We start from the raw sequence: 23,271 nt of genomic DNA, 5'->3' as shown, positions 1-23,271 counted from the left end.
CGCAGGAGCGGAGCAACCATAACTGAGCTGAGTGTTACGTTGTTCTGGGAGTGTTCCAAGCGGAAGCGAGTAACCATGTTGTGGTTTTTCTTCAGATAGTATAGGATTTTCGCCTTTTACTGAAGATTTCCAGGGAGGGAAACAGTTTTGAGAGTTTGTTTTATTTTTTGAGGTTGCGTATTTTAGTGGGGGTACATATTGGAGTTAAAAAAACGAGAAGTTAATGTTTGATCCTGTATTTTAACAACTTGTCTGTAATTACCCGGGGAAATTTAGACAAAGGCTCGTGTCGGATGTTGGAGTTCCTTTCCAATTATTCACTTCGTTTTGCGAAGTGTGCCTCTTTTACTATTCTGCTGGTTTCTCTCCAAGGCTTCGCAGTAGGTGATGAAGTTGACGAAATAAAGGAAGGCGTGAAAAAGCACTGAACGTTTTTGGTCGACATATAGCGACACAAGCGCAACAGTGTTCATTTCCAATCAGGCTTATTGGTTCCCTTCCCAAAAATAGCAGAGGAGGCAGTTTGGTCAGATTGTTCCCGTTCAATGCTCGCTCGATGCCAGTTTTCCGTGTAAATATACACGGTTCCTTCTCTTAAGGAGCTTAAGTTTTTGGTGAAATCAAGAACTAAAAAAACAAAAAAAAAATGGGTACATAATACAGGATCTCAGTGAAAAGTGCTCTACAGCAAGAGCATTACTGAGAGGACAGGGCTAGCTAGCAAATGTGGTTCTCTTGTTCCTGGGTCTTAGATCTACCTCACGGTAGGGGAGGTTACCTAGATCTGTGGCTTTAAGTAAGTATCACCTCCTACCTGGTGTCCTCCGAATTCACAGCCATCAGCTACTCCCACTGACTCTCATATTCAAAGTATATGCTTCACGCAACCGCATACGTTTTACTTCCTCCAGTGCTAGCAAGCTGCTCCAAGAGTTCTTGGATTCCGGCAATAGCCTCCCAGCCCCCGCCTCACTCCCTTGACCGTCTTTGTCCCAATCCTCCACACAAAGGCCAAGTAATCGTTTAAAATGTAAATCCGATCACACCACCACGTCGCTGTGTAACATGTTTTTTCTTCAGAGTACAAACCCGCCCCGGAATATCATACATGCATTTCTTTACTTGTCTGCTCTTTCTCCTCCTAGAATGTAGGTTCTGTGAGGCAGAGACTTTACCTGATTTGTCCTCTGATAGATCCCATGACCCTAAATCAATGTCTAGCACATGAACACTCAATGAATATTTGTGTAACAAGTGAATGAAGAGATTTATTTTCTAAACACATGTACTGTCCCACTACAGTCCTAAGCACTTTACAAAATTAATCTTCCTGAGAACCTAAATAGATTCTATTTTTATCTCCATTTTATAAACAAAGAAACTGATGCATAGAAAGTTAAATAGCCTCAATCAAATCACAAAGCCAGAAAATGATGGAGCTGAGATTCAAACCCAGGCAGCTTGGCTCCAGAAGAGGCATTCTCTTCATCACTGCGCTACTCAGCGATGGGGTTCAGGACATGCTATCCTAAAATATGGCACCTCCACATATTATTTTAAGCTGAAGGAGTTTGAGAAAACAGGAAAGTCATTCTGACCTCCTCACTCCCTCAATGCCCGACACACACACACACCCCATGAAACAGGTCATAAAACTCTCAAGTGAGAGCTGCCCTTAGTATACCGAGAGGAAGGGAGCATCATCTCCAAGGACAAGGAGACTCTGAGAAGAATTCTAAAGAGCAAGTCTTGCTAAATTCCCCCCCAGATTACTACCCTTTAACCTAGCATAAAAATACTCAGGCTTAACTGTTTCTTTTGGTCTTCATTTCCTTATGAAGGCTCCCATGTCACGTAAAAACTTACATTAAATAAATTTGTAGGGACTTCCCTGGTGACGCAGTGGTTAAGAATCCGCCTGCCAATGCAGGGGACACGGGTTTGAGCCCTAGCCTGGGAAGATCCCACATGCCACAGAGCAACTAAGCCTGTGCGCCACAACTACTGAGGCTGCACTCTAGAGCCCGCGAGCCACAACTAGTGATCCCTTGTGCCACAACTACTGAAGCTCGCACGCCTAGAGCCCATGCTCCACAACAAGAGAAGCCACCACAATGAGAAGCCTGAGCAACGCAACGAAGAGTAGCCCCCGCTCACCACAACTAGAGAAAGCCCACTCGCAGCAACGAAGACCCAAAGCAGCCAAATAAAAATAAATAAATAAATTTATTTTTTAAAAACATTGTATGCTTTTCTCCTGTTAATTGTTTTTGTCAGTTTAAACTTCAGATCCAGCCAAGGACCTGAAGAGGAGCAAGGAAAACTTTTTCTTCTCAATATTACCTTTTCTTTCAGCAAAATGAATCATGCTCTACTTGGTCTGCTCTGTGCTTTTCTTACCAAAAGTCATGGATTTCTTTTTTTGTTGTTTTTTAATTTTAGCTGCGCTGAGTCTTTGTTACAGCGCACGGGCTCTTCGTTGCGGCACACGGGCTTCTCGTGCAGGCTTAGTTGCTCCGCGGCATGTGGGATCTTAGTTCCCAAACAGGGGTAGCACCCACATCCCCTGCATTGGAAGGCGGATTCTTAACCACTGGACAACCAGGGAAGTCCCAATCATGGGTATTTTTTAATATCACTGTAGGAATATACCATAGTTAATTTAACCAGTCCTCTAGGTTAAACCCGTCCTCTAGGACTAGTTTGTCTTCAATTTTCATTATCCAAACAAAGTGGTACTGAGGGTAACCACATTTTCAGTCTTGAGAAATAATAGCAAATAACTATTTTTAATCCACGCACAATATATTTTTACATAAAATCCCTGAGAAAGAAGAATATTTTTTTCCAATTAGGGACTTCCCTGACGGTCCAGGGTTAAGACTCCGCACTTCCACTGCAGAGGGCACGGGTTCGATCCCTGGTTGGGGAACTAAGATCCCACAAGGCGAGAGGCACAGCCAAAAAAAAAAAAAAAGTTAATTGTCCCTAATTTCACACTGATAGTATCTTTTTCTTTTTCTTTTTTTTGGCTGCATTGGGTCTTTGTTGCTGCACGCGGGCTCTCTCTAGTTGCGGTGAGCGGGGGCTACTCTTCGCTGCGGTGCGGGGGCTTCCCATTGTGTTGGCTTCTCTTGTTGCAGAGCACGGGCCCTAGGAGCGCGGGCTTCAGTAGTTGTGGCACGCGGGCTCAGTAGTTGTGGCTCATGGGCTCTAGAGCGCAGGCTCAGTAGTTGTGGCGCACAGGCTTAGCTGCTCCGCGGCATGTGGGACCTTTCCGGACCAGGGCTTGAACCCGTGTCCCCTGCATTGGCAGGTGGATACTTAACCACTGCTGCCACCAGGGAAGCCCCACACTGATAGTATCTTAATGGAATAAAATAATATTTAAATAAGAAAGCAAAGTCATCACTGAACATTTACAGAGCACTGATTATGTGACAGGGACTGGGGAAGTAGAAATGAATAAGGCACCACTCCAGGCCCCAGAGATCTTCCTCCAGGGAGATTCAGATCCTCAAGAAAACAAAAATGTGTAACAAATGAATGGGGAGTCTTCAATAACCAAGAAAGTAAATCCAGAGCTGGAGGACCATTGCCTTCCGGACCAGCGAATTTATGCAAAGGCAGTAGTTGAGAGAAGAGTTGCTAATGTTTGGAACCACTAGTAATTTTGAGTTCCCTAAAAGTGAAATAGATTATATTTTGTCCTGAGGGCAGTGGGAATGTTGAGGAACTTAATAAGGAGAGTAGGGCTGACAATCTTACACAAGTCTGGCAGCAGTGTGGGAAATGGTTGGGGCGGGGGGGGGGGGGGTCGCCGCTGGAGTGAAGGCAGGAGGATTAATAAGAGCCTGTGGCAGTGATTCCTGCCACAGATAGGACTGGCTGAACTGGGCTGAGAGAACTGAACCAACTGGAAAGATCTTGTAGGAGAGGAAAAATAATTTTCTCTCTACTCTCTGTTCTCTTGGCTGAGACCTTTGTAATAAGACATCCTAACAAGAGAAAACAAAAAAACCCAGAAGTTTATTAGCATGTATATCTCATGTATACATAGGAAATACCCAGGGGAAAATGAGTAGCTCCCTGAGGTGGCCTAAAATACCGGCCTAAAATACCGGCTTAAATACCTCCTTCAGCTAACAACAGAAAGAAAACTGTGGGGAGGCCAGTTATAGGAAGGCCATCAGGAAAAAGCACCAAAAGCAAGGATAAGGTTTATTAAGCAGATTTCACTGACTTCACTGGAAGATTCTCCTGTGAGTTAGTCATCCTGGTACAGAGAGGGAGACACCCTTACAAATGGAGATTTCCATTCTAAAAATTTCCCTTACAAAAGGGGTAACTTCTCTGTTATCAAAACTTCTCCCTTTTCTCAAAATAATCAGCTTAAAATAACCTTATGCCAAAAAGGCATATATTGGGGTGGCATATTCTGCTAACTTTCAGCCTCTTAAAAGGTAGAAGCCACGGGAGGCAGATGTGAGGAAGAGGAAAAAAGCAAGGATGAGCGGTAGACTTCTGGCTTGGGCACCCACGGAGATGAGAAACACGATGGGGGCAAAACTGGAGAAAGCTGAGGGGCGAGCTCAATTTTGGATTGAGTCTGAGGTCTCTGTAGGACATTTAGAGAGAGATCGTCAGGTGGCAGGTCTGGAGTTAAAGAAGGGTCTGAGCTGAAACGATATGTGGGAATTAAATGAGTAAACAGGGTGGGCGAGAGTGCCCAAGGGCCGGCTGTAACGCCAGAGCACAGCGCGAAGGAACCCACTTCCTGGCTTCGCGAGGGCCTTGAAGCCAAGGCTCAGCCCACTGACGCGCCGCCCAGGCCCGCCCTCCCCCGGAACCTCACCCACAGCCCCTGCGCGTGTCAGATTGCCGCCCCTCCTGCGCCCCGCTAGCCGGGCATTCTGGGAGCGGAAACCCGCTCCGAGCGCGGAGCATGTTGGGAGCTGTAGTTTAGGAGAGGCCCAGAAGTCCTCGCAAGTCGTGGCATTTGGTCACTTAAAGGGCAGGTCCAGAAAGCGATGATGCTCCCGGGGCAGGGTACCCTTCCGGCGGCGGCACGGGGCGCCCCGGGCCGCATCCCCTCTCCGCAGAGCATGGCATTTCCACGCCTCTACGATCTGTTCCACCTGCAGGGGAGGCGAGTCATGGCGGAGTCACGCAATACCTACCTCAGCCCGCAGATCCTGGGCTGCGCCCCTCGCCCTTCCCCCCACGCCGCGGAGTGAATCTGAGCCGTGTTCCCCGCGTCCGTACCGGGATGAGCGGCTCCCGCCGGTTCTGCTCTTCCAGGGCGCTCAGCTCTGCCGGAGCCAGCAAGGCCAGTCTCAGCTCCCGCACCACCGGGGCCGCCACCTCGGCCGCAGGCCGCTCCAGCACCGCCTGCCGACGCCAGCGTTGAGCCCAGGCGGGCGGGGGCACCTGCCCAGCCGCCCGCTCCCCGAGTTCCTGCGTCCCGAGCCTCCTTCAGCGCCCCCACCCCGCGCTCCCCTCAGCTCCCGCTCACCGCGCCCACGCGCGCCCAGCTCCGGGCTGCCAGGACCAGCTCGGCCTCATCCACGCAGAGCTTGTCGCTGCGCAGCAGGAGCAGCAACGCGGGTGCCGACAGCTCCAGGAAACCACGGGTCCGGAGGGTCTCCTGTGGGTCCACGATTGGGTCAGTGGGGAGCAGGATGAGGCGTGTGGGGTTGGGAGTATGAAGGTCGGGAGCTGTACCTGGCTGTGGGCCTCTATGAAAGCTACACAGCGCTCCTGCAGCGGTCCCAGGCCAAAGGATACGGCAATCTGAGAGCAGAATGAGGGAGGTCGGGTTGAGACTGGAGGGGCCATGTAGCCCGGCCCTCCACAGGGGGACCACCTGCAAGCCTGTCCAGCAACACCCACCTGCAGGGCCTCGCAAACCAGCTCCACATCCAGCATCTTCATCACAAACTGCAGGCACAGCTGGGAACAGAAACGAATGTGGGTTGTGCCCAAATGTCCCTCTTCCAAGACCCCAACCCCAGTCCAGAAGCAGTGAGCAGGCTTGGAGCAGTGAGCCACCCAGGCTTACAGCAGCCCCAGGCCCATACAGACCTCCCAGGCCAAGGGAGGCAGGGAATCACCAGGGCCCGAGACTTGGCAAACCTGGAGGAACTAGAAACTAGCAAAGCCAAGCCCAGCAACCTACCTTTTAGTACATTCCTCACTAATCAAGCTAGATAAGAGCCATGTGAAAATTCCACTCTCCCTTTCTCTCAGGACACTTATCTTTCTCCATGTGTCCCCCTCTGGACTTGAAGACACTTCTCTTTTAACCAGAAACTTGAATTTCATCCACAACATCTCCCTCTCACCCCCCACATCCAGAAAAGCACTGGGTCATGACAATTCCACTTCTCTCAAAGCCATGCACCTCTCTCGGGCAACCACTGCCACCCCCACCCCCCCTTACTGGACTGGTAAGCCCTAATCCCTTCTCCCCTTAGCTTCCAAATCCTCACTCCTTTATCTGAAACCTCATGAATTTCCACTGCCCTCTGGGTAAAAGAAGTCCAAATTCTTGAAAGTTCTGTAGGAACCAGCCCTTGGCATGCTCTCCAATCTCATATCTCCCTCTCCTCTCACACACTGAGTCCAGCCACACTAAATGTCTCACCAGCATCTTTGTACCTCTGTCTCTGTAACTAGAACGCCATCTTTCCTCTCCCCCTCTGAACAAACTCCTACCTGTTCTACCCGATCCAACACAAATGTTTCCTCCTCCAGGAAGTCTTCCCCTCCTCTCTCCCTGGTGGCGAGACTAGAGACTCTCCGTACAGTCTCAGCACCATTTGCCCTTATCTGTCACACTTCTTATGGCACTGGGTTGAGAGTTTTCTTGTGTCTGTCTCTCTTTGAAGAACAGGGATCAAGGCTAACTTATCCTGGTATCTACAGCACCATCCATAAACACCCCACGTGCCCCCACAGCACACACAGGGCATGCGCATATCCGTTTGCACACAGGCACACATAAATGCCTATCTACACAGAGATACCCATACTTCTGTCTGTACCGGTGCACGTTGCTCTCCAGGCTAGCCGGTGTGTGAGGCAGGATAGGAACTGAAGCCCATAAGAGGTGGGGGAAACGAGATGAGGCGCCACATAAACCCACCTCTCGCAGTTCCTCCAGCCCATACTCCACAGCCGCCGTCAGCACTTCCAGCACCTGCAGAGTGGGTGATTGGGGGAGTGGAAAGGAGTCTCCCCCGTCCCTCAGCCACCCCTCCTCCCACCCAGACCCCTGCCTGGTGGGCTCACGGAGTGGCGGTGCAGCTTGGCACTGTTGGTGTACAGAAACTCCAGCACTGCCAGGAAGGCCTCAGCTGGCACGGTGCTCAGCACCACAGGGGTAGGCACCCCGGGGCCCGGCTCTGAGCCCAGAAGTCGCTGGAAGAAGTTGCATCTACATGCCAACAAGCACCGGTGGGCAAACACCTCCTGCCGTTCTTGACCGACGACAAAGCGAACATCACTGTGGGAGAGAGGGGCAGAGAACCAGGAAGAGGAGGCCAGAGTCTCTGTGCAACTCTAGGCTTTGCCTTTGCCCAACTCCGTTTACTTATCTGCCCTGTAAAAGAGACAGTCCCTCCACCCGAAGGTCTGGGTCACACAGGTGTGGTTCTAATTCCACCTCCACCTTGTGGTGCCTAGGCAAGAGACTTCCTACTCATTAACTCAGCTTTCTCATCCCTGAAACGGGATGCGAATCCCAAACCCTAGGAGGTGGCTATGTTTGATCAATTGATCACTGAGGGGGCACCAGGGCTGATACAAGGTTGATCCCAACACCCCTCTCCTCCCCCCCAGCCTGTGTCTTGGGGGAAGGGAAACTCTTTTTGGCTTCTCCTCCACAGACTGCAAACTCAGCTTTTTCAGCCTCCTCCAGACAGGAGAGGGTAGGGTTGGGGGTGCAGAGTGCACCGGCTGCAAATAGACACGTCAGTGAGGCACCATCATGAGGCCGGACCACATTTTCCATCTTCACGATCACTACCGGCCCCACCCTCTGGGCCTCTGAACAGCATAGCGGGTAGGAAGCAGGAGATGAAGCTTGAGCTTCCTGGAGCCTCCCAGTCTCCGGTCCAAGGCCTGGGGGTTCCCACTGCTCAGACCAGACTGCGATGCCCAAAGAAGTAGGGTTATAGGAGTCACCGACCCGTAGGGAGGGGCCCAGCTCTGAGGCAGGGGGAATAGAAAGCTGCATTCTAGTTCTCCTGACCAGCGTTACCCCCGTACTCTATCCCTTGGTTTCAGACAGCACAGCATCCTGGGCAGGCAGTGCGCCCCAGGCAGCACCCTTGAACTACTTCCTGTCTGCAACTCTGGCTCAGTCTCTTGAGCTTTGTTCCTCTTGTGAGTCTGCAGTTCCCAGAGCAGGGTTATCTGCTCCTCTGCCTCCCTAGGGAGGCACTCAAGTTACATTCCATTTCTCAGGGTCCTGGGGGCAGAGGGCTCTTCTCTGCCAGGAGCCTAAGATCCAAAACAGGAAGGCCTTTCCCTGAGGTCACATAGCTGCTCTGAGCTCCTGTCCCCAGTGCCCCCACCTCTGGCTCTCGTAGACACTAAGCGACCAGTAGTTATCCTCTACACTTGACTTCCCCAGACTGAGTTCACCAGGGAGGAGGGTTAAGTCCTAATTCCCCACTTCCTCTGTACCCAGAGCTTCCTCAGAGTCAAGGGGCCCAGCAGAGACAGCTAGGGAAAACCCACAAACAGGGCCCCCCCTCACCTGTATAGGGGGTTGTTGACGAGGCTTCGGAGTGCTGTGGAAAAGGGCGCAGCCTCCCCGTGCACAATCAGTCCTGGGGTCTCCATGGGTGGGGTAGGGCAGGGGAGTGAGCAGGAGGAACAGCCTAGGAGGCCTGTTGTCTGCTGGTCCGTGGGAGGCGGTAGGTGGAAGGAGCAGGAGGCCTGGTTGAGCCCTAAAGCTGGTGAGGAGATAGAAAGGCCCGAGAGGGAGGGGCAAGAGCTTGGGAGGCCTGTTTGCTGAGAAGCTAAAGTTTAGGAATGAGGCAGGAGGCCCAGGTTCCTGAAGGCATCAGAGGCCAGTGGAGGAGGCCAGAGGCTTGGCCTGGGGATGGGGACTCAGGGAGGGGACCAAGAGAGGCCAAGGTAGAGCGGACTGGACTCGGGAGGAGAGGCTGGCTGTGGATGAGGCCCCAGCTGGGAGCATGCCCAGGCAGCGCTGGGGTGGGAAGCCTGTGGGTTTCCACGGAAACTAGAGCCCAGCCAGAGACAAGGCCCCGCCCAGCTCCCACAGGCCCAGAGAAAACTTCAGCCCTAGAGGGGCCCTAAGCAGAGTCGGAGGGTCTTGGCACCCTGGCCCCTGCCTGTCCTGGGTTCAGAGTTCAAACTCCCTGCCCCCTCCCACCCTCCCCCCAACAGGCATACAGGGTCAAGATCGGGCTAGCCAGGCCTGGGGAACCCCCCTCAGCGGGGAAAGTCCTTGTCCCTATGGACCGTTTTCAGGGCCCAGACCTGGCTTGTTTGGGAGGTGGCAGTCTTGTTGCTCCCAGAGAGGGGTCAGGTGAGGAGGTGTCACCTCTGAAAGAGGAGTCATGATCTCTGGCATCCCTGAAATGCAACCGAACGGGGGGGTGGGGGGGGGTCGGCAATCTGAGCAGTAGGGCACACAAGAGGTGTGGATAGCTGGGGACAAGCCCCAGGGCATTGAGGTCAGCAGGGTGCACTTAGGAGTGGAGTCATCACTGTTGCATCAGGTCTGTATTCGGATGGGTCTCCCTTCCCCTCCCCCAGCCCTGAATTGAGGAAGTCATCCGAGCCACACCCTAGCTAGGCACAGGGAACGGAAAACGTTTGCCCTAGTTCAGGCTGACGGGGAGATGACAGGGCCGGGGGCGGGGGTGGGGGAGCTTCTTCCCGTAGGCCCAGGTCCGGATTTCTGAGGGGCCTCCCCCCCAGCCTCAGGGTTTCCCCATATCCCAGGCCCTCTGAGACTTGCTGACAAGTGGAGAGCCAGGCTTCACAAGGGGTGAAATGGACAGTGGGTCAAGAGCTCTGGGGTGGGGGGACACCAATCTGACCAGAGCCCCTCTCTACATCTGCCCCTTCAGTCAGACTTGTATGCCCTTGGGCTCTAAGCCCCCGCTGATCCCTCTCCCCTGATGACTCAGTCACCTGGCACGTGCTCATAGTAGGCACACTCCCAGGTTAAGCCAGAGCCAGGACAGGAAAGAGGGAACCGGGAAGAGGGGAGTGCTTGCCCAGTAACCCATGGCAACTCCACAACACAGGCAAGGGGCCCTTAACCTCCCACCTGCCAGCCAGGCCAGCCAGGCAAGGGCTGTTAGGAGAGAGCTTGGAGGCCAAAGGCTACAGGTGACTCAGGTGTCTGAGGAGCTTCGGGAGAAGAGGGCAGCCATCCCAGAAGTGATTCTGGAGGTAGGGCCGGAAGCCAAAAGCAGAGAGTGGAAGGACCATCCTGAGTCACCTGGCCCCAGCCGCAGCCAGCTGTAGGGATCTTTGTGCCAGCCACCGTAAGAGCAGGTAGGGGTGGAGGATGTCTGGATTCAAGACTCACAGGGCTAGAAGGATCTGTGGGGGATGAAGGAGTTGGGTCTGTCTGTCCCTCCCTCTGGTCAGGGGGTGGAGGCGCCACTGTCTAGGCTGAGGCAGAGGGCAGATACATCTCCCCCTTCTCCTGCTGGTGAAGTCAGGTGGAAGGGAGAAAAGGAGGTGTACTTCGAGCTCATTTAACTAACCTCCATAGTGCCCAAGGAAAGTGGAGCTCAGGGGGCAGGGATAGCAAGATGATAGTCTGAGCAGCATCTCTCCCCTTATTGTGTCCCTAACAGCCCTTAACCCTCTAAGCACCTAGGAATCCACGCAGCCCGCACTATTTGATTCACCTGTCCCCCAAAAAACAGGTAAGAAGGGATTAGGGGTTAAAAACTCTTATCATTAAGTAAGAGACGGGATGGTGTACAGAGATGGCCAGTGAGGGCCATCCCGTCCAAGCGTGGGTCTTCCAGCCGGCAGGTCCACGGCTGGCAGGCCTGTGCCCTCCGGTTACGAGGAGGAGGAGGCTGCCAAAGACCATGGGCTGAAACAATCACCAGCGCAGCCTCCAGGCCGTCTGCCCAGCATCGATGAGACCCGACCAGACGGCACGGGCCCGGCCTCCCGCCGTGGCTCCGTGCTAGGTCCCGCCTCGTCCTTTTCGCGCCGCAACTCGCGGGCCGGGCCAGGCGCAGGTCTTCGGGGTCGGCGCCCATCCCTGGGCCCCTTGCCCTCTCTAGGCTCGTGGGTCAGCTCCTCTGGCTTACCCCTGGCGACCGCCCGCTGAGCAGCGCCCTCGTACCGCACGGAGTCGGCGCCACGGGAGCGCTGTGAGGCCGCGTACACACAGCAGGCCCTGGAAGCGGCGTTGGAGGCAGGATTGCGCGAAGCGTGCTCCTCCCACGCCGAGGCCGGGCGGCTGGCGCCGGAGCTGTGTGAGCTGGTGCACGTGCGCCTGCGCCTGCGCGAGCTCAGCCCGCCGCGCTACAAGCTGGTGTGCAGCGTGGTGCTGGGGCCGCGTGCCGGACAGGGCATGTGCGTGGTCAACCGCGCGCTCTAGGACTGGGCCCGCGACAGGCTGGCCACGGCCGCGGTCACCAACGCCTCCTTCTTCGCTGTGGCCACGGTCCACAGGCTCTACTGCGAGTGAGGACTCCCCCGAGTTTTGCAAAAACGGTTTATTATACCAGGAGGAGGCCCTCCCTGGGGCTCACATCCCAATAAATAAATGTCTGTCAATAAATAAAAGTGGTCCATAAATAACGCCCCCTAGCGGGGGGCTAAGGCTTAGGTTTTTCTTGGAGAAGGGGTAGGAGGCCGCCTCCAACCCCAGTAAAGCTGGTCCCTGATTCCCTGGGGGATTCGGCCCAGAGCCCCCAGTGAGGCACCAAAGGAACAGGGAGGGCCACAAAGGCAAGGGCCAGAGCCTTACAGGCACAGGCGTCAGGCCTGAGGGCTTGGGTGGTGGCCGGCCCTGCAGGTTGGGGCCTAGACTGGGCAGCGGTCCCGGAGCAGGCGCAGAGCATAGCAGAGCCGCTGCCTCAGGTCTGGGGAGCAGCCCAGCTGCTGAAGGTGGGAAGCAAGGTAAGTACAAGCACTGCGATTGCGGGCCACAAAAGTCACAAGGAGGGGCTCCCAGCCACTGAGGATCAGCTTGGTGTGGTCTCCGTAGAAGTTCACCTGTGTGCAGGAGGGTGGCACTGATCAGGGCCTAAGGCCCAGACCGTTTCCTCCCCAGCACCCTGGACCTCCCAGACCCTACCCCCAACTCCAAGAGGAGCTCTTACCTGGATGGTGCCATCACTAAAGAGCATGAGTAGGGCCTGATCAGTCTTGACCCACTGTAGCAGGAGTGGGGGGACGGGCACCTCCACCTCTTCCACACTGGGCAGATCTCCACCCTGGGAGCAGGGGCAGGTCACTTGTCTGACATGAGTCAGTCCTCTCTCCATTCATGTCTCCCTTAGAGGTTCAGCTTCTAGCTGCAGCACCCATCCCCTCCCCCACCCACCCCCAAAGGGGAACAGAAAGGGATCAGGATGTGTTCGTCCTCAACGTGCTCCACCCCAGTCCACAAACCTTCATGAGGCGCTGCTCCATGTAGGAGGCAAAATACCTCAGGACACCCAGCTGAGGCTGCAGGGCCCGAGGCACAGCACCCACAGAGAAGGAGAAGTGCTTGGTGCTGGTGGGGTCATAGTGCACAGTCCTGGAGGGGAGGAGATGGAGACAGAAGTCAGATGGAGCCCTGTACCCACGCCCCTCCCCTGAGAGACTGCAGGTCCGGGAGCCCAGGAGCACACACCAAGGTACAGCCTTGCTGAGTACAGTGGGCTGGATACAAGACACCCCAAGACACCACTTACTTTCTGTTGGCTGACAGGGCCATGTGTGTGCCATTGTTGAAGAGCACGGCCACACGGCAGCTGGACAGTTGATACCCAAAGCCAAACTTGTTGGAATAGTCAACCCACTTGCTGACCCACACCAGAGGCTCTGGCTGGGCCAGGGGAGCGGGGTTCTGTTCAGCTGTCATGGAAGAGGAAGGAATGAGGACCTGTTCCTGGCCTCCCAGTCTAAGAACTCCCACCACCATTCACATACACCAGACCCCAGCCTCACCTGGGGACATGAAGGCCAGGCAGTTTCTCAGAGCACAGAGGGCTGACTCCACCACTGTGGCCACAGTCAGACCTTCTTCAAACCCTGAAGGGAACAGGGCACTGAGAATTAGGCAATAGTCCTCAAGGTCCTAGACAGTGACTCTCCACCCACTCCTTCCCTTTGGGCCTGCTCTCAGGCCCAGCAACCTCTAGCACCCTTCACCCTCCTGGTGGCTCACCATCTCCACTGCTCGCCAGTGTCCCACGGGGCGAACTGTCCTCAAGTGCTGTCTCTACCAGGCTGACGGGGGCTGGACCTGAAGCTGCCGGAGCCTGGAGGGTTGGGTGGAGAAAGGGAGTGAGATAGGCCCCAAAATCCAAATCCTTGAGAGTCCATGGCCCGGCCCTGCCCTGGCACCCGGGGCACCCCAGGTCAGCCCTTCCTGGCTGATGAGACACAGCCAATTAGGCCACCACGAGGCTAGATGTTTCATCAGCCTCTTTTATCCCAGGCTTCCCGCAGCTGCTAGGGTGGGGGTGAGTCAGGGGAACACTGTCCACATGAGCACCTCACCTCGGGCCTGGCACCCTGACGGCCAATGGACATCCGAGTGAGGCTGTTCACCAAACAGGAGACTTCGTCCCGCTCCTCAGGATGGTTCTTATCTGGGTGGGGCGAGAGAGAATCCTCAGAACCCTGTCCAGCCCCCCTGCTTCCCGCTAGGATGACACTGTTAGGCATCCCCACGTGCCTGTGTAATACACGCTCTCCCCGGGGACTCAGCCTCACACCCTCACATGTACTTGACAAGCCCCCTGCCGCTCTGTACCCTCAAAACCACTGACATCCCAGACTCACTCTTACTCTTCTTCCTCCCAAATAGGCTCTTGGTAACTTTGACAAACAGAATCCTAGCTGGGTTAAGGGGTGTCAGGTCTGGGACTGTCACACAGCTGCTGACAGGGAGCCGGTAGGGGGTGTAGCCCTGAAGAGAGAAGGCGTGTGAGCAGAGAAGAGCAGTGCAGGGGTCCTGTCACCTGCTCCCATTCAATCCCCTGGGAATCCGCAGACTGGACATGTCTGGGGGGCCACAAACCTTGGTAAAGAAGTTGTGGCGCAGGATCTGGTCAATTGAGGGGCGGTCTTGGGGTGAGGCTCGAAGGATGGTGGCCAGGAGCTGCCGGGCAGGCAGTGAGAGGCTGGCAGGCAGCGTGTAGTGAACCTGTTTGATGCAGCGGTATGTCTCCTTCAGGTCAACTGTCTCAAAGGGGGGGCTCCCACATAGCAGTGTGTACCTGTGGGGCAGAGAAAGGGGGTCAGGAGTAAAGTGGAACATATGCCTCCCTGGGTACCCCCTGTGTGCACATGACCCTGGGACTCACATGACACAGCCCAGGGACCACACATCTGCCTCAGGGCCGTGGCCCTGTCTCTGCAGCACTTCTGGGGCCACATAGTTGGGGGTGCCACAGATGGTCCTGAAAGGGGGTAGGGAAGAGCAGAGGACAAGGTTCAGAAGCAGCCTGGCTGGCCCCTCATCCCTGCCCCCACTGTGAGTCCAGACAAAGCAGCTGCCTGTCACCAAAGGCCAGAGAACTCCTGCTTGTTCTGAGACAATGGATGCCAGGGATGGCAGCTGAGTCCCTGCCCACCCGCCTGGCCCAGCTGCTCAGCTGCTCTGCAGGACAGGGGGAGGCCCTGACCCCCAACCCAGCCCCCTCCTCCAGGGTCAACAGAGGGTCCATCACTGATCCCTTCCTCCTTCCCCCACTCCCGTCTGTCAGACACCCATACAGGCTGTCACCTCCTGTGGTCTGTGCCACACACACCAACACCAGCTGTCACATCCCCCATAAACACTCAACTACCACACATGCTATCTGTTTTACACCCAGTCTTCGTTGCCACAGCAGGTTATCGTGACACACGGGGTGTCGTGTCCCACCATCCCTACACTCAGTCCATCTCACACATTCTTATGTCACCATCCACATTCACACAGGATCAGTCATACACCTCCAAGAATCCTTACACCCATCTGTCTCGGGGACTAAACACACAGAGGACCCACAGCCTCTCCATCATTCCCATTCACCCGGGCTGCCACTGCCACCATCTCACACACACACACACACACACACACACACAGCCCATCATCCTTTCCCATCTATTACACAGACACATCAGGCAGTCATCGTGCCTACCACATACATATTTAGTGTCTGTCACGCACGTCATCTGTGTCACACAGACTGTGGCCACCCCCCTCCTCAAACACTCACTTCTTCCTATGCTCCGGGGGCTCCAACCTGGTTGCCAGCCCAAAATCCCCCAACTTCAGTTCCATGTTCTCAGTGATGAAAAAATTTCCTGGACCGGGGTAGAGAAATGTGTCAGACGCCTTTTTCTCTGCCTCCCCAACCCCCCATCCTGTTGGCCCAGGAGTCTCACCCAGCTTGAGGTCCCGGTGCAAGATGCCTCGCTGGTGCAAGTACTTGAGTCCGGAAAGGATCTGCCGAAGGTAGTAGCGCACCTCTGGCTCCAACAGGGTGTGCCGGGCCTTCCAGATGTGGGCCAGGGACTGCAGAGAGCCACTGCCTCAGCCCCTCGTCTGCCCTCCCGGATCCTCCCTCCACTTGTGCTTGCTGAGGAAAACCAGGGCTCCAACTTTGGGTCTTAAGGTCCCCATTCCCTCCCCCACCTCCATCACCATCCCTCACCTTTCGGCTGCAGAGCTCCAGGAAAATGTATATGTTGTCAGCATCCTCAAAGTGGTGCGAGAAACGCACAATGTGGCGGTGCTGCAGGCCGCGGTGCAGCTCAATCTCGTTTAGGATCTGCAGTGGGGACGCGGGGTTGTCATCCGCAAAGGGCTCCCACGCCACTGTCCCCACCCCACCCGTCGTTTGCTGGGACTGGGTCCCGGCTCACCTTCTCGCGCTGATGCGGCTTGGTGATGCGGCTCTGCGAGATGACTTTGACCGCGTAGGCATTGCCGGTCTCTGTGTCAGTGGCCTCGTAGCAGCGGGCGAAGCCCCCCTATAAGGAGGGGGCATCAGGCAGGGCGCTCCAGGGGAGCGCCAGGGCAGGCCAGCAGAGGTTCCCGCGCCGAGGCCAAACGCCCCTGCCACGCCCCGCGCGGGCAAAGAGGCCGGCAGGGTCCCCCTCTACCCTCGCTGACACCACCCCTCAGCTCACCTTGCCCAAAAGGCGCCCTTTGAAGTAGGTGCGGCCGCTGCGCGGGTCAGTGATGAGGCGCCCAGGGTCCAGCGCCAGCGGCCCGGCCAGCACCTCCGGCTCAGGTCCCGGCATGGGACTCCCAGGAGGTCCGGGCCCGGCGGGGGGCGCTGGCAGGGCGGCAGCACGCGGGAAGGGGCGCGGGGACAGGAAGCCGGCCGCGGGCTCCATGAGGGCGGTGCGGCGCTGCGCGGGCCCGGCTAATTCTGGCTTCCGCCAGGCCGCGGCAGCGCGTGGCGCTGGCTGGATTTCCTACGCGGCGCTCGCGCCCGAGAGAGCCCAGCGTTTTTATCAATGAACGCCTGCCCCCTCCCTGGCGTCTCGTCATTAAGAGCCCGCCCCCTTCCTGGAGGCGAGTCACCAAAAAGCCACGCCCTTCCTCGGGCCTTACGTCATCAAGAAGCTCCTCCTCCCACCCATGCACCCGGAGGCCCAGCTTCCTGCTCCAGCCTTGAAGACGTAGCCATACCGCTAGTCACCATGCTGCTGGCCATCAGGATGTAGGAGCCAGCTGTGTCCCCGGTCCCCTACCTACCTGGTGACTGAGAGTCCCTCTAATGGGGGTCCTCTTTTCCCTCATCCTTGGGGGCTTATGCTGAGGTCCGAAGGGGCCTGGACATCTGGGGAATCCCCCTGGCAACTAGATGGACTAGCGTTCCAGCCTGGAGGACAGAGGCAGGGGCGGCGCTCGCTTTTGCCTGAGCTCGTCACCAACACTCCCCCTTAAGTGCGCGGGAATTTGCGCGCTCTGGCACTGGCCACGCCCTTGGACAAAGCCCCCCAGGCTCAGGCCAGTGCTGCCCCCCTTAGGGCCTGAGAGGAATTGCACGCGCCTAGCTGGGCTTGCCTGGCGTGGGGAGGAGCGTGGAGGCCTGGGCTGCTATGTTGAGTTTTGGGGTCAAACAGCCTGGCATTCAAGGCTTTTGACATGAGCCAGGCCACATCTTTCGCTACCCACATCCACACCTTTGAAGGGCAGATCTCAGGTTCTGGAGGAGTGCCTATTCCCTTTCCCTGAAAACAACCACTGCCCTGGGTCAGCAGCCAGAGGCCAGAAAGTGAGGAATGGGAATTGTATTTTCTCAAATCTAGCAATAGACAATTGGGCAGGTGGTCCCCGGGCCATCTGAACCCCTAAATCTGGTCTATGCCCACCGTTCCCAGGGCCAGAGACAGAGAGATGGGGACTTTTTAAAAAATTTACTTTATTTGAAGTATAGTTGATTTACCATTTTGTGTTAATTTCTACTGTACAGCAAAGTGATTCAGTTATACATCTATATTCTTTTTCATATTTTTTCCATTATGGTTTATCACAGGATATTGAATATAGTTCCCTGTGCTCTACAGTAGGACCTTATTGTTTATCCATTCTATATATAATAGTTTGCATCTGCTAATCCCGAACTCCCAATCCATCCCTCCCCCATGCCCTCTCCCCCTTGGCCACCACAAGTCTGTTTTCTATGTCTGTGAGTCTGTTTCTGTTTCGTAGATTTTATTTGTGTCACATTTTAGATTCCACATATAAGTGATCTCATATGGTATTTGTCTTAATCTTTTTGACTTGCTTCACTTGGATTGATAATCTCTAGGTTCATCCATGTTGCTGCAAATGGCATTATTTCATTCTTTTTTATGGCTGAGTAGTATTGCACTCTATATACGTACTACGTCTTCTTCTTCCATTCATCTGTCAATGGACATTTAGGTTGTTTCCATGTCTTGGCTATTGAAAATAGTGCTGCAATGAACACTGGGGTGCATGGGTCTTTTCTTTTTTAAAAAAATTAATTAATTAATTAAATTAATTTTTGGCTGCGTTGGGTCTTCGTTGCTGCACATGGGCTTTCTCTAGTTGCAGCAATCAGGGGCTACTCTTCGTTGCGGTGTGTGGGTTTCTCATCGCGGTGGCTTCTCTTGTTGTAGAGCACGGGCTCTAGGTGCGTGGCCTTAGTTGCAGCGCGTGGGCTCAGTAGTTGTGGCGCACAGGCTTAGTTGCTCCGTGGCATGTGGGATTTCCCGGACCAGGGCTCGAACCCGTGTCCCTTGCATTGGCAGGTGGATTCTTAACCACTGCCCCACCAGGGAAGTCCCGCATGTGTCTTTTCGAATTATAGTTTTCTCTGGATATATGCCCAGGAGTCGGATTGCAGGATCATATAGCAACTCTATTTTAGTTTTTTGAGGAAACTCCATACCATTTTCCATAGAGGCTGCACCAATTTACATTCCCACCAACAGTGTAGGAGGGTTCCCTTTTCTCCACAGCCTCTTACGTGATGAAAAGTGTTATTTGTAGACTTTTAAATGATGGCCATTCTGACTGGTGTGGGGTGGTAGAAAGGTGGGATCTTAACCCCTCTGAATCCCAGGATCACAGGCTTCTTCCTGGGCTTGTCCTTTCACCTCTCTGCTCACTCTGTACCATCCAATCAATTATTAACCTGTTCAGTCCTCAAAGATCTGAGAGCACCTAGTAAGTGCCAAGCACTGTGTGTATAAGATTGGTCAAGGTTGCAGCCCTCATTTAGTTTACATTCTGCTTGATGGAAACAGATAATAGGCAAGTATATAAACAAGGTAGCTGCAGGCTGTGAAAAGTGCTGTGAAGGAACTAAACATAGGAGCAACCAAAGAGCTTACTTTAGAGACAGTAGCCAGGAAATTCAACAAATATTTATTGAGTACCCAATTCCTGTCAGTTTTATCTTCCAAATATCTCTGAAATCTATGCACTTCGCTCCATCTTCCCCAAGCACCCTAATCTGGGTCACAGTCTCTCAGGTTGGGATAATTGCTACAGCACCTTGCTGGACTCCCTGCCTTTAGTCTCATCTCCACTTCAACCTCTCACCATATGGATATCCCACCCAGTCCCTCATCAGGCCCACAAGAGCCTGCTTCTCTCACCTTGCCCTCCATGACCCCTGAATGGAGAAACAAACCAGCCAGAGAGGTGGAGAAATATTAGTAGTTCAGATGAGTGAGGGGGAGAGGGGAATGGGGGTGGGCAGGAAGGCCTTAACTGCCATACTCTAGAGTTTGGTCTTTATTTTACAGGTCAGCAATTTTCTAGGGGGGTAGATGGTAGAAGTGAGGCCAGAAAAAGCAAATCCACAGGGGAAATGGGGCTGAAGCATGTATAGTTTGATAAGGCATATTTGATACTGCAATTTTTAAAATTTATTTATTTTTGGCTGTGTTGGGTCTTTGTTGCTGTGCTTTCTCTAGTTGCAGCAAGCAGGGGCTACTCTTCGTTGCGGTGTGCGGGCTTCTCATTGCGGTGGCTTCTCTTGTTGCGGAGCACGGGCTCTAAGTGCGTGGGCTTCAGTAGCTGTGGCACGCAGCCTCAGTAGTTGTGGCTCGCAGGCTCTAGAGCACAGGTTCAGTAGTTGTGGCGCACGGGCTTAGTTGCTCCGCAGCATGTGGGATCTTCCCAGACCAGGGCTCGAACCCATGTCCCCTGCATTGGCAGGCGGATTCTTAACCACTGCACCACCAGGGAAGTCCTGATATTGCAATTTCATATTTGGAAAATAAAGCAAAATGTCTTTGTATGAGTTTTCTAGGGTTGTCATAACAAAATACTACAGACTAGGTGGCTTAAACAACAGAAATTTATTTTCTCACACTTCTGGAGGCTGGAAGGTCAAGATCAAGGTATTGACAAGATTGATTTCCTCTGAGGGCTCTTTCTCGGTTTGTAGATGGTGTCAGTCTCCCTCTGACTTCACATGATCTTTTTTATTTTGGAGCCCCACGGAGCCCCCCCGGAGCCCCCCCTCACCCCACCCCAACCCTGTGCCTCGCGGCATGTGGCATCTTAGTTCCCAGACCAGGGATCGAACCCACACCTGCTGCCGTGGAAGCGCAGAGTCTTGTCTTAACCACTGGACCACAGGGAAGTCCCACATGATCTTTTTCTGTGTGTCCTAATTTATTCATCTCTTGAAGACATCAGTCAGATCAGATTAGGGTCTACCTCAGGACCTCATTTTAACTTGACCGTTTTAAAGGTCGTATCTCCAAATACAGTCACAATCTAAGGTACTGGGGGTTAGGAGAAGTCAAAGCTCCATCCATCTTAGGTTTGCATACAGGACTTTTTTTTTTTTTTTCAGTTTTGTATTTTTTATTAGTAGGCTTTATTTTTTAGAACAGTTTTAGATTTTTCAGAAAAATTGAGCAGATAGTACAGAGAGTTGTCGTATACTTCCCCCTGCCCCTGCCCCTGCACACACAGAATTTCCCCTATTATTATCATCTCACATTAGTTGGTACATTTCTTACAAGTAACTCTTCAGTGGTTTCCCATTGCTCTGAGAATGAAATCTAGAATCCTTGCAACCGTCTATAAAGTTCCCCCTAATCAGGCCCTGCCTAACTCTCTAAACAATCTCCTCTTGTCTACTTTGCTCCAGCCAGGCCTTCTCTTTCTTCCTCACACATAATACCTGTTCTTACCTCTGGGCCATTGCACATTTATTCCCTCTGCCTGGAATACTTTCCCCCTAGTTTTTACTTATTACTCATTCATTCTCATCTTTTCTGGCTTAACTCACATGTCACCACCTCAGAGAGGTCTCCCCAACGACACTACCTAAAGTTGGATTCCCTTAACAAATTAACCCATACAGGACTCTTCAACAAAGAGATTAACAAGAACAATACAAAAAACAAAAAGCAAGTTTATTAACACGTAGAGCTTATGTATACATGGGAGATATCCAGGGAAAAATGGATAACTCTCCCATGTGGCTTAGAATTTAGGCTTAAATACCATCTGAGTAGGCTTTCCTGCTGGCGCAGTGGTTAAGAATCTGCCTGCCAATGCAGGGGACATGGGTTCAAGCCCTGGTCGGGGAAGATGCCACATGCTGTGGAGCAACTAAGCCCGCGAGCCACAACTACTGAGCCTATGTGCCACAGCTACTGAAGCCCATGCACCTAGAGCCTGTGCTCCGCAACAAGAGAAGCCACTGCAATGAGAAGCCCGTGCACCACAACAAAGAGTAGCCCCCACTCGCCGCAACTAGAGAAAGCCTGAGCGCAGCAACGAACACCCAACACAGCCAAAAATAAAATAAATTTTTTTTAAAAAGTACCATCTGAGTAGAGAAAGGGGGAGGGGAATGTAGGCCTCTTAGGGGAGGGTAAATAATTTCTAGGAAAGATGAATGGGCCCTTAGAAGAATGAATGGGAGGTATGACAGTTTATGACAAAAGTGGCCTGGATATGATATAGAATTCTAATTTCCTCTCCCGTGATATGAGATGAAACCCCCAGGAAGGGGATTTATGACCATTGAGTTCCTTTTGGAGGCTCTGTCTTTAGGCAGTTAAGGGGAGTTCAGAGAAAGCCTCTCCCTGCATTTGCTGTTTTTCAAGTGCCTACAGCTCAAAATAATCAATATGCCAGAGTGGCATATTTTGGGGTGGCATATTCCGTAACCATCACTGGCTCCTCCCCTTGGGAGGTTAACAAGGCTCCTGAGTCCTCCTCCGGGAGCCACAGCATCAGGAGGACATCCTCCTGATGCTGTAACTGGAGGGGCTGGCAGCCTGTTCTGCCTCCTCCCTCAGTGTAACATATGCTGCCATTAAGGGATCTTATGCACCTGCCACATACCAGGCATGGGGCTAAGCATTTATCTTCTGGACTGCTCACAGAAACTTTATGATGTGGATGTGGTTATTATCCCCATTTCACAGATGAGGAAACCGAGGCTCATGGGGCTAAGCCTCTTGCCCAAGGTCATATGCAGCTACCAAGGGGCAGAGACAAGATCTGAACCCAAGATGTCTGACTCCACTATTCATCATTGCCTGACTTTTTCTTTTTGTTTGGCTGCGTGGTATGTGGGAATCTTAGTTCCCCAACCAGGGATCGAACCCGTGCCCCCTGCAGTGGAAGCACGGAGTCCTGGACTGCCAGGACTGCCAGGAAATTCCCCTGCTTGAGTTTTCTCAGAGCCATAGTTCTCTGACCTTGCATCTGTCCTCCTATACTACTCCATGTCTCCCTGTCCCTCTTACTAGTGCCCTTTCTCCTCCCCTCAAGACTCTCACAACCCCTGCCCAAGCTGAGTTTTTTCTGACCTCTCTGGGTCTCCATCCCCCAGAGGATGCTCTCAGGCCCGCTGCTAGTTGAGCACGTATCCCACACTCCTTGCCCCTTGACAGCTCAGAGTCAGAATCTCTTGACAGTATCAGGTCACAGAGGTCAAGGGAGTCTTTCAAGAATGAAAGATACCAAGTAAGGTTAGGACTCAGGAGGGGCCGACTGGATTCAGCAATAAGGAGATCTCAGGTGTCCTTGGTGGTGGCAGAGGTGGAAGTAAAAGAGCTGGACCAAAAAGAAGAGAGATGCTAATAGCTACAGTAGCATTTCATGCTTACCAAGCGCTTTATAAATATTAATTCATTTAACAGTCACAACGACTCTGTGAGATAGATACTATCATTCGGTTTCCCCAAGGGGAAATTAAGGACAGAGAGGTTAAACAGTTTGCTCAAGGTCAAGGTCACAAAGGTAGTTCACAGTGAAGTCCGGATTTAAAAATCTGGGCGGTCTGGCTCCAGACTCCATGCTGTAAACTGCCAAGTCATATATATATACAGCTCTTGGCTGTGAGGAGGGGAGTGGGCATTGGTGGTTAGGACTGGAAGAGACGGAGAGGCAAGAGCCAGAGGAGGATAAAGAAGGGTGGGGAAAATGATTTACAGGTGGAGTGGTTCACTCTCCTGGACCATAAACCAAAGGGACCTGACAGCAGCTGGGAAGGGAGATAAAGTGATCGAGGAAGGAGGGGCTGGGTGGGGCCTGGGGACTGCTCCCTCCTGGGGCGAGTCTTCAGGTTCTGTACCTTTACC

At 53.4% G+C, this 23,271-nt stretch overlaps 3 protein-coding genes across 5 annotated transcripts; 1 reads left to right on the top strand and 2 right to left on the bottom strand.

The window, feature by feature from the left end:
- Window positions 1-4,009: 4,009 nt before the first annotated feature.
- On the bottom strand, window positions 4,010-9,284 carry BTBD19 (BTB domain containing 19). Of its 2 annotated transcripts, none has more exons than XM_067725899.1 (8): window positions 8,765-9,284; window positions 7,294-7,507; window positions 7,023-7,147; window positions 5,893-5,959; window positions 5,725-5,793; window positions 5,516-5,647; window positions 5,266-5,391; window positions 4,010-5,138 (listed from the first exon to the last, which is right to left on the bottom strand). In XM_067725899.1, exons 1-8 carry the CDS (start codon window positions 8,848-8,850, stop codon window positions 5,004-5,006), a joined length of 954 nt encoding a protein of 317 aa, XP_067582000.1. In that variant the 5' UTR covers window positions 8,851-9,284; the 3' UTR covers window positions 4,010-5,003. The 2 variants fall into 2 exon arrangements, with proteins under 2 accessions (XP_067582000.1, XP_067581999.1); XM_067725898.1 differs by lacking the exon at window positions 7,023-7,147 and adding an exon at window positions 7,148-7,201 and having other exon boundaries at window positions 5,893-5,952; window positions 8,765-9,265.
- Window positions 9,285-10,269: 985 nt separating this feature from the next.
- Window positions 10,270-11,704, top strand: DYNLT4 (dynein light chain Tctex-type 4). Its single transcript, XM_067709513.1, is given in 2 exon segments — window positions 10,270-10,508; window positions 11,014-11,704. Coding segments are annotated over 2 exon segments (930 nt in total).
- Window positions 11,705-11,717: 13 nt separating this feature from the next.
- PLK3 (polo like kinase 3) lies at window positions 11,718-17,144 on the bottom strand. Of its 2 annotated transcripts, none has more exons than XM_067725896.1 (15): window positions 16,357-17,144; window positions 16,090-16,197; window positions 15,879-15,995; window positions 15,610-15,739; window positions 15,441-15,528; window positions 14,541-14,636; window positions 14,255-14,453; window positions 14,017-14,143; window positions 13,732-13,823; window positions 13,397-13,490; window positions 13,177-13,260; window positions 12,921-13,083; window positions 12,634-12,763; window positions 12,342-12,455; window positions 11,718-12,234 (listed from the first exon to the last, which is right to left on the bottom strand). In XM_067725896.1, exons 1-15 carry the CDS (start codon window positions 16,564-16,566, stop codon window positions 12,043-12,045), a joined length of 1,944 nt encoding a protein of 647 aa, XP_067581997.1. In that variant the 5' UTR covers window positions 16,567-17,144; the 3' UTR covers window positions 11,718-12,042. The 2 variants fall into 2 exon arrangements, with proteins under 2 accessions (XP_067581997.1, XP_067581998.1); XM_067725897.1 differs by having other exon boundaries at window positions 16,931-17,143.
- Between the last annotated feature and the right edge of the window lie 6,127 nt (window positions 17,145-23,271).

Source organism: Pseudorca crassidens, chromosome 2, assembly GCF_039906515.1.
Source record: "Pseudorca crassidens isolate mPseCra1 chromosome 2, mPseCra1.hap1, whole genome shotgun sequence".
Classification (NCBI taxonomy): domain Eukaryota; kingdom Metazoa; phylum Chordata; class Mammalia; order Artiodactyla; family Delphinidae; genus Pseudorca; species Pseudorca crassidens.
Note: the sequence above shows the minus strand (reverse complement) of the source record. Positions and strands in the feature narration are given on the sequence as shown.

Coding starts and splice junctions, on each gene's coding strand:
- BTBD19 (XM_067725899.1), bottom strand. CDS start 8,850: ATGGAGACCCCAGGACTGATTGTGCACGGGGAGGCTGCGCCCTTTTCC. Junction 7,508..8,764: donor GTCAACAACCCCCTATACAG/GTGAGGGGGGGC, acceptor TCTCTCCCACAG/TGATGTTCGCTTTGTCGTCG. Junction 5,794..5,892: donor TGGTTTGCGAGGCCCTGCAG/GTGGGTGTTGCT, acceptor TTCTGCTCTCAG/ATTGCCGTATCCTTTGGCCT.
- PLK3 (XM_067725896.1), bottom strand. CDS start 16,566: ATGGAGCCCGCGGCCGGCTTCCTGTCCCCGCGCCCCTTCCCGCGTGCT. Junction 14,637..15,440: donor CCCCCGGAGCATAGGAAGAA/GTGAGTGTTTGA, acceptor ACCCCCTTTCAG/GACCATCTGTGGCACCCCCA. Junction 12,456..12,633: donor TGGAGCAGCGCCTCATGAAG/GTTTGTGGACTG, acceptor CCCTGCTCCCAG/GGTGGAGATCTGCCCAGTGT.